Genomic DNA, 10309 nt, shown 5'->3' with positions numbered 1-10309 from the left:
AGTATCATCTTTGATAAGTTTGTTCAAATCTGAGTCTGGCGTGACATCTAATTAACTTCGGATTCGAATGATGATGGATAATTCATCCGAACATGACACTAGCATCATGCACCCTACAACTGCACCCTTGCAAGTGAAGAGCCAAAATAACAAACAAAAGCAAGAAGTATCACTTTTATCTTTAATATGAGATTTATTTAATTAATTTGAATAGATTGAAAAAATTAGTTAACTTAGTTATTTGATAAAAAATATGTTGTTTTTTCTATGTTGAAACTATGATTCAAACATCTCTTGATATTTGTAATCAATAGAGATGACTTGCAGAAAAAGAGAGTACTTAGTATGGAGAATAAAATAGATTAAAATCTTATACTACCTCCGGTCCTAATTATAAGATCCAGTTGACTAATTTGAGGATATTAAGGAAGTAAGTTAAGTTAGTTATTTGTAACAAATAAGTGTTGCCATTCCTAAAATATCCTTGCTAATTAAGTGTGTTGGTTAAAACTATAATTATTAGAAGGACTATCTTGGGAAAAAATGAATAAATATGAGAGACAAAATGGATTGGGGTCTTATAATTAGGACCAAACTAAAAGTCAAACGGGGTCTTATATTAAGGACCGGAGGTAGTATTTGAGATTAAATTTAACACCAATTAACTCTTACATTAAGAAAATTAATAGAATTCAATTCAAATAAGAAAAACAAGACATCTTCGGTTTTTAATTTCGTATAGGTTGGAAATTTAAGAAAGGGAAACAATAAAAAATCACCACTTCTGGTTCTAAATACTAAAGTTAGATAAATAATTTGTATAAAGTAAGAAAATTAATTAGATTAGTTATTTATTAAAAATATGCTACCCAGTGACCAAAATTTAATATATAAAAGTAATAGGAAGAGTTCAGGAAAATAATTATAAATGTAGGAGACAAAGTTAATTAGAATATTATACTAATTTAGAACCACAACTACTTCCTCTGGTCCATAATATAAGTCATTTTAAATAATTTATCAGAATAAAAAAAATGATAGTTAAATTTGTCTCAAATTTTTAACTTTACCATGTTAAATGAGACTCTGAAGAAATGAGAAAAACAGAGTTATATTTAAGCATTAATTATAGAGACAAAATTGATAAATAAGTATTAATTGTTTTATGAGTAACTTAGGCGTTTCTTATTTTGAAAACATTTTTTTTTTGAAACAAAAAAAAAACTTGTTTAGCTATTTGTTTTTAATCAAGTGTTTTTAAAGACAAAAAAAAAACAGAAATCTGTTTTTAAAAACTAAAAAATAAAAACAATTTATTATTATTTTTTGTTTTTGTTTTTTTTTTTATATTTTTTATTGAAAAAATTGGGAATCTTTTCTTCTCTAATTAATAATTTGAGGATTTAAGTTATCATCGAAGCTTTTCTCTCCGATCTTAGTATGTTTATTCTCAAATTTAATTTTTTAAAAAAATTATCCATACAGTTTTTTTTCCAAAAATTGTTTAAAAAAATTTATAAAATTGTTCTGAGAACAAAATACAAAAAACAGAAACGAATATAAGTCTTTATGTTTTGGATCAAATTATTCTTTTAGAAGGGACTTGTACTGTAAACTAGAGGAAGTACTTCTTCTACTAATTTTTATATTTAGATGGGAGGAAATACCATTTTACTGAAACTGAAAGAATATGTTTAACGCCGTTCAATGATATTCCTTTAAAAAAAAAATTATTTACTTAAAAGTAATATTATCAAACAATCACAAAATTTACATCAACTGCGAAAGCTACCAACGTGGCCAAAACTAAACTAAACGTGGCCGCCGAACCACTCCAAGCAAAGTGACTTGGTTTGAAATGACTTGGTTTGAAGGATCAATTACGCTCAATATTTTTCAATAAAGGACCACAAAAAATACTGATTAGATTAAAGGACGAAATCACAAGTAATTGGCCATGATTAAATTACTCTCATGCCTTGAAAAAAGTAATTAATTGCTCTCCGGGTCCTTTTCTTTTCTTTTTTTTCCCAATTAATTGAGGGAGGGAGAGTAATTGGATGAATTTGGAATTATTGATGAATACGGCTGGCCTCTAATGACTCTCTCAGTCCCTTGAATTTTATTCATGAATGTCTCCTGTTTACGAGGCATATAATTGAGGCAACATGCCTGCCTCCTTATTATATGATAATAATCAAAGTTAAATCTATCTACATTTCTTAAAGGATAAAATAAAATAAAAGTGACATAATAAAAATAATTTTAAGATATAAAATATTAATAACCAGAATAATAAATGAAGGGTTAATACTATCTTTAGGTCCTAGAATTTGATTTTATTTTGATTTTAATTCCTGAATCGAAACCAGTGATTTTAGTCTCCGAAACCTTGTTTCAAAGATAAAAAACATTGTTTAAAGACAAAAAAATTTTGGGCGGATCAAGGCGATGTCAAAATTTAAGGATTAAAGATGTTATTAATATTTAAATAAATAATAAACTACTTGAGACAAGTGTAAGTGTGTGTGTGTGTGAGCGTCAGAATTACAAAACAACGCATTCAAGTCGAGAGAACACAATCCAAAAGCCTGCTCACATATCTATATATTCAAATTTACTGCGCTTAATACCCATCTCGTTCATTCTAATGAGAATTATTTTATTGTGCTTCATGAAATTAAAATATTAATGATCAAGTGTAAAATCTATAAAATGATTCAATATACGTATAAGCTGCGGCGTGCGAAATATCTTATAATGTGATGGTTTTGTTTATGTATTTTATTATTAATCATCAAGTATAAAATCTATAAAATGATCGAGCAGCACTGATTAATTGGATCTTAATTAAGAAGAGTTGTTTTCACTGCACTCATAAAATAGATTCCATGTAAATACAATTTCATCATGAAGATAGATAAAAAAAGAAAGGAAAATAAAAGCGGGGTCAAGTAGGTATGATTCATCCACCTTTCCAAACTAATGACCAATTTATAATTGAAGTCCCTACAGAGAAGCTTTAAAGTTATGTTTATTAGAAGCAACATGGTCTTCCCTTAATTGAAAGGAGGTGCCAAAATTAGTCTCTGCATAATTTCAATTAACGTCAACCATTTGGTTTTTTCCCCCCCAAAAGTACACCTCTCATATCCTTTATCTAAGAGATATTATCTCGAATCTTTGATATAAGAGCTAGTTGGGATTGGATTTAATTCTAAATATAAGACAACAGTCCACTTTGTTTTTCACTTTTTCCTAAAATATTTCTGTTGATTGTAAGATGTTTCTACCAAGGCCAAGGTGCAAAACATGTGATTTAAAGAGATTAATATAGGGAGGCTAACATATATTTGTGATAAATAACTAATTTAGCTGATTTTCTTAATTTTCTCACCAGTTCTTATATTAAGGACTGAATACAGTATTTAACTAATTTAGATAAATTAAGAAAATTAAATAAACTATTTAATTTTAACAAATATAACATGATCTCCCTAACATATTCTTATGCAACGTTGAATTATATGTCAATTCATAAGCTAAATAAATTAATTTAGAAGAAATAATGATAAACAATAGAGATAAAATGAATTAATAAGTTATTAGATTGAAGACCAAAACCAATATTTGATGACTAGCTATGATTATCTTGTATATAAAAAGATGATGAAGTGGTGCTCTCAATTTCTCTTGTTTCCATCTTCAAAAGAGAAAGAAAGAAAAAGGAGAAAGAAAGAAAGAAATTAAAAGAAGGAACAAGGGGTGAAATGTGGTCCTTCTAAAGGAAGCACGAGTGAGAGTGAAAGGTGTGTGTGAGTTATAGATACATAGTCACACACACATATATATAGAGAGAGAGAGGACCACAGGTCCCATAAATTGGTGATCGGAGGGCCAACAAGTACTCCTCTGCACGCCTACAAAGCGCATGCAACATATATCTACCTACTAAAGTTGATGATTTAATGTCTTCCTTTTTTTTGGTGTGTGTTTCCTTGTATTATCACTGATCAGGATGATATTCTGCCCAAAAAAGAGGAAGAAGAAGAAAATCTTTTGTTAATTTTACAATTTATTACTATTTACACTTTAATTTTATGCTTCTTTTGGTACGTGATAAATAATCCAAATTAAAGGTGCCGGAATTACATTATTAAAAGTTTGGAGTTGTTAATGGATGTTTGATATATTTCCACGACATTGTGATCATACGGAGATTTGTGGTCCGATTATGTTATGAATATTATATATATACATATGCCTCATTTATTTGTATATGGACCATATGGGATGTGTCCTCTCTGTTCACAAGTTTGCATATATCAGACAATACTATACTATTATATATATTTGTAAAAAGCAAGAAGTATATCAAGATTTCAAAGTATATATGCTCCTCTGATTCTAAATGTAAGGTTTATTTTATCGTGCAAATTGCACCATAAAATAAATCTTATATTAAAAATCAAAATGTGTAATTGTATTCATTCTGTTGGTCGTGGTTTAAGAATAAAACCTGATTAGTGACGACATAGTCAGAAGCCTTCTTACAAGTAATATTATCAAGCAGTTGATATAAAAATTGCTTTAATTTGTCTCTAAAGATGCGAAAACCCATTTCCCATGAAGATTATTTGGTTGTACGTGAAGCATCTCCTATAATGTTTTCTTAGGTGTGACATTACGAGTTTGAACTCCTTATATATGGGAGTATAATGACTACGTAAGTTATAATGATTAAAAAAAAAATAAAGGCTATTGGTTGCAGGTGGGGCGTACTTATACAAATAATTAACACTAATACATCATCTATAAAAATAAAAAAAATAATTAAATTTAGTTGTCACTAGAAACCAAATAAAATTAAAGAAACTACTTAAAATAAAATAAGAAACCTATCTTTTGACCAAAAAGAACTAGAGAGGTCATATTACCAGTTCATGCTTAATTCCACTGATCTTTCACTGATATCAACGTATATACTGAACTTCTATATAATTGAGTGCTACTTAATGTAAATATCACAGAAATATGTAAGTAATCACAAATGCTTTCAAAAAATAAAACCCGATTTTAATGTCATTGCAAAAAGGGACAGTAATAAAGGCGAAAGATGAAATTATAATTTTGAGTCAGAGAGTGTAATAATATGTTAGTTTTAAAAGCACAAGAGGCAATTCATTCCTAGCTATCCTCAGAATGATTTTCAGTTTTTAACCTTTGATTAATTAGAAGTCATTTTTCCCTAAAAAGTGTGTGTAATATAAAACTAATTATAAATATTGTGATAGAGGCCAAACTTTGTGCAAAACACAATCTATATTATAATTATATACTACCTCCGGTCCTAATTATAAGACCTAATTAACTAATTTGAGGAGATTAAGGAACTTAATTAAGTTAGTTATTTGTAATGAATATGTGTTGCTTTTCCTAAAATATCCTTGCTAATTAAATTTTTTATCTAGACCTACCACTGTTAAAAGAATTACTTTGGGAAAAAATGCATAAACATGAGAGAGAAAATGAATTGGAGTTTTATATTTAGAACCAAAATAAAAGTCAAACAAGGTCTTATATTAAGGACATGAGGTAGTATTAAATGTATAAATCTGACCAAAATGAAAGACAGATAATAATTGTACTGAATGTTTAAAAAGGGAAAATTAATGTACTACTCTACAATTTCAGCAATTAAATGATTGTAGGCCTCGTTTTTTAATTTCCTGTGCGCGTTCTCTCTCATAACTATAGCAGTGAGCAAGATTGCGTGTATATATAATCAAGGTAATTAATTAAGTAAACTTCAATTCCACTATGAACTAATGATTTAGTATGAGTTGTTTAGATCTAATAATAATAATATTTGTTTGATATAGAGTTATATATATATATATATAAATATATAGTCGCGTAGATTAAACGAAGGACCACAGAACTTCTTGGTCGTTTTCTTGGATGCAACTTTAAAGGACTGTTTTGAAAAACACCCAACTAGCAGAAGCAGAAACAGCAAAAACTGAGTCTCTTCCACCTGCTTTAATTAAATGGTGTTGGATCTTGTGCTATCTAGCTATTTATTTATATTATTATGTATATAACGGTAGCCACACACACACACAACACAGAGCTTTCGATTTCAGCCTCTGTGCCTGTGATTCTATTATGTTCCTTCCTTTTCCTTCGTCAGAACAACTGTATGTACGTACCTGGATTCTCTCACATTTTCTCCCTTTCATTTTTCTTTGAATCCTATGCCTACACAACATCGACATACCTACGGCATTTATCATTTCTGCACAGTCCTATATATTGGCATCTCATGTATGATAATCTTGTAAGTTTTGATTCTCTTGATGTTGAGATGAGGATATCGAATTTAAGTTTTAATCTTTTGTTCTCTCTGAAATTTTAAAAAAAAAAAAAAAAAACACACACACACACACATGTATAACTGGTCTAAATCTGATCATTATCATTTCTGCAGAGTCCTATATATTGCCGCCTCATGCGTATGATAATCTTTTGTTCTCTCATCTATATTGATTGTCTCCTCCCCCTCTCTATTCACATAGGATATATACATAAATATATAAAAAGAATTCAAAACGAATTATTGACCATGAAACTTTGGAGCGTAACCCCATAGTGACAGCTTTTTCTTTTTGCAAGTCTTGAAGAGCTCACAATGTCATTAGGTTATAATTGAAAAGTTTCAATTCTTTTTTGCTTTTTTCTTTTTCCCGCTAAGATGATGATGATCATATACATGTGTGTGTGTGTGTCTGTAAGGCATCTCTTGATGACTTGCTGTCTTTCTGAAAATAGTCGACTCTACTAACAGTTATAGCTTTCTGTACAGTCGCCTCTTTAGGTCGGCTTGCTTCGTTCTAGCTGCATGCATGCACCAACGAGCACCCACATATTTGTTTGTAACAAGCACTGTTAAAGCTAAGCTTGTTCAACACATTTATATCCCTACTTGCTTTAATTTGAATTTGAACTTTACAATTATGTCATATGGGTTACCTTTCCGTTTGAGGGTATATTTGATATATATATATATATGTATGTATATGTGCTTGCGTATATCAACTTGTATTATTTATTTATTTAAAGTCATTCAATTATTTCGAGAAAATGCAAGATACCAAATAAGGCAGTACTATATATCTAAATGCCATTACATGCGATTATTGCTGTGTGACCTACAGGATCTGGTGATGACGCAATTAGCGGGTGTGGTGGGAGGGATTTAATTAGATTAATTTAATTCGTTTGACTTTAGGTATCATTATACATAATAGGGTTGTTTTAATTGCATCAGAACTTAGAATCAGCTGATGTATTATTGTATTGACACTCAAATGCTTTTATTGTACACTTTGAAAAATATATAAAGGGGCGCTGATCACTACAAACAAAAAGAATGACAGGAACCCTAAAACAGCAGATTTATGACAAAAACTGCAAACCCATCATTCCATATGTTATAAGACAAAAACGTGAGCGGGTCATTCGCCAGAGTATGTCTCCTAAAATTATCCCAAAAAAATAGAGAGAGAGAGAGAGAGAGAGATTCCAAAAACTTCGGCCTCAGAAACAATCGTCTGACTCGGTCAATTGGTGTGTGGCGAGATATATCTCTCTCACTATATCTTTCAGTAAGCCTAAGCCAAACCCACTCACACAGACACACACACAGTACACAATTAACTGTGTATATGCTTCATGAAGATCAGAATCCATCTAAATGTACAAATAAACTAGCACCTGCTTAGTTATCAATGACCCTTTCCTTTTCGCATCATAGAAAAGGAATATTAACGTGTGTGTGTGTGTGTTAAGCAGATGCCCGGTCAAAACCAGCAAAATTCGTCATAAACAAGCTAGTACACTATATGCATCGATCTGCCATGGACTTTTCTCATGATTTATGTCCTTATTGTTTTTCTAAATCTGTACTTCAAAACATACTACTCTCAGAAAGACAGGTACGGACGTTAGATTTGAATCATTTTTAAAACATAGCATCACATCATTAATTAAGTTTTCCTTTTTGTTTATCAGAAGATCTTCATTTATTGAACAATGCAATAACAAATGACTAATTAACTAGATTGAAAACTAGCTATATATTTTGAGTTTGATAAATAATGATAATGAAATATCAAACTGGTACGCATCATAAGGATTCAATTACTGTCATACTTACAGACATGAACGAATTCATGACTTTGTTTAGCTTCTGAGAATGCTCATAAGTACATCAAAGGCATAATGCAGCTGCAGGCCGCCGTGTGCTTTAGCTTCTTGATCAGCAATTAACTGCCATGAGCAATATCTTATGAAGGCAAGCTAGCTAGCACACACCCATTGCCCTTCAAGACGGAGTAGTATCCTTATCATTTGAATCAAGGAGCCTGGAAGTAAAAGGCGGTGCTGGAATAAGGGGCTTCAGAGATGGAAGAACGAGAGGATGAGGATGAGAATTGGATGAGCTCATCAATTGAATATGGTTCAATTGTTGCATTCTTGGGTCTGTTTCCAGTGACATTGAGTATGGAGCATAATAAGGAGCAAAAAGTGACGGTGTTGTTGCAGATGTGCTTGGGCAGAACAACAGTTGGGAAACAGCTGATGAGGAAGATGGAAACTGCACACTAGTATGGCCAGGGTCTACCTGGTGATTATTATTAGTAGTATTATTTGGGAACGCACCATGGCTTCCAAATAAAGATAGAAAATTTGAAGGTTCAGAATGGAAGGGATTATTATAATACGTCATAGGTAAACAAGGGTGAGAAGAAGCATTCCCAGACGGGAAAAGATTCTGAGCAGAACCACCAATTCCGTCTTGTTCATTGTTTGTTTTCATCACCCACTTCCCTTTATCCCATACACACCCTTCTCTTTCATCTAACTCTTTTCCTTTTAGCCTCGACACTGCATCCATCAAACTGGTGCTATTATTAGCATCAAAGAAAGCTCCAAACTGAGAAGGTGGCTGATGAGAGGAAGAGCTTGATTCATGATCAGGAAGTAGGGTTTGGTCGTGTTGGAGATGAAATTGGGGAAAACCAAAAGGGATTGGAAGAGGTGGGAGCTTATCAATGTCTTGTTTTGTGGCTTCAATGAGCCAATCAATTACCTTGCTGGGCTGGTTCAGTCCAAGCCTATCTTGAAGCTCATATAGCTGAATCGCTGTGGGCACGGACAGCCTGATCCTTCTGTCTCTAAGCCCTCTAATGGTGCAGACCTTGCTGTGCCTATCTTTGCCTCCAAAAGACCGTGAGACTCGCACGATTCTTGGGTTTCTCAGACCCGACCATTGTCTTGAAGAGGAGGAAGAGCCTACCTTGTTGTATAACCTATCACTACCGTTACCAATGATGTGTTGTTGGTGATGACGAGCAGTACTACTATCATCATCCTCTTGCTTCCCTTGATAACCTTTTCTTGAATTTCCAATTATCATCTTAAATAATTGTTACAATACTCTTCTCATGGATCACCTGCCGTCTGCAAGAAATCAACTACAGAAGTAATTCATCCATCAATTAATTCACGTATCATCATCTTCTCTTATATATCTTCTTCATTTTCAGTTACTTGAAAAGATTATGCACTGAATCAGCTGGAAGAAATGCTAATAAAGTACGCATAGCTTTGGGTCATAAAATTAAGAATTCTCTCCCAGGAATAGAAATTATATATATACCGATGTGAAATCAGTTTTTCAATTCCATGTGAGAACTCTTCAACTTTATGTCACTTCAGAATAGGCTAGGGCAAAGTACAATTAATTGTTGAAACCAAAACCTACACCTTAATCAGACGGAAATTTTACTGGTTTTGCCGGAAACAGATTAGAAATCAGGTCATGAGAGACTATAACAAAAACTTACGTGAGAGAGAGAAAATTCTGAGGATGCTGTGTCGCTAAGCTTCCACCGTGTAGACAAGGAAATAAAGAGGAGGAGGAGGAAGGAAGGAAGGAAGAAGGAAAGAAGTAGAAGGAGAAGGAGAAGGAGGAGATGGAAGCAGCAAGATCGTCTTTTCCTAGAGGATCTCTTCAATGCCAACAAGGAGAGCAGATGAGACCTCAAGTTTAGTCTCAAACCTTTCTTTTAGAGAGAAGAAAATGTAGAAATGAAAACTTTGGTAAAGAAATGTTAGAATTTTAACATCACCACAACGTGAAAGGAATGGAGTTCTTTCCACGTGGCACCATGTGAATGTGACACGTATGTCATCCACGCTGCCACTAGTAATCCTGGTTAAACATGCCACTTTACTAGCTGGT

At 32.2% G+C, this 10309-nt stretch overlaps 1 protein-coding gene across 1 annotated transcript; it reads right to left on the bottom strand.

The window, feature by feature from the left end:
* Window positions 1-8153: 8153 nt before the first annotated feature.
* LOC114721862 (transcription factor TCP17) lies at window positions 8154-10101 on the bottom strand. The gene is made up of 2 exons (XM_028907746.1): window positions 9912-10101; window positions 8154-9525 (listed from the first exon to the last, which is right to left on the bottom strand). Exon 2 carries the CDS (start codon window positions 9479-9481, stop codon window positions 8387-8389), a length of 1095 nt encoding a protein of 364 aa, XP_028763579.1. The 5' UTR covers window positions 9482-9525; window positions 9912-10101; the 3' UTR covers window positions 8154-8386.
* Window positions 10102-10309: the final 208 nt, after the last annotated feature.

This window comes from Neltuma alba, unplaced genomic scaffold, assembly GCF_004799145.2.
Source record: "Neltuma alba isolate B1F8T4 unplaced genomic scaffold, ASM479914v2 tig00012072_pilon, whole genome shotgun sequence".
NCBI lineage: Eukaryota > Viridiplantae > Streptophyta > Magnoliopsida > Fabales > Fabaceae > Neltuma > Neltuma alba.
This window is presented reverse-complemented; position numbering and strand designations above follow the sequence as displayed.

What these genes read in the sequence shown, in the direction of transcription:
- LOC114721862 (XM_028907746.1), bottom strand. Translation starts at nt 9,481, where the DNA reads ATGATAATTGGAAATTCAAGAAAAGGTTATCAAGGGAAGCAAGAGGAT.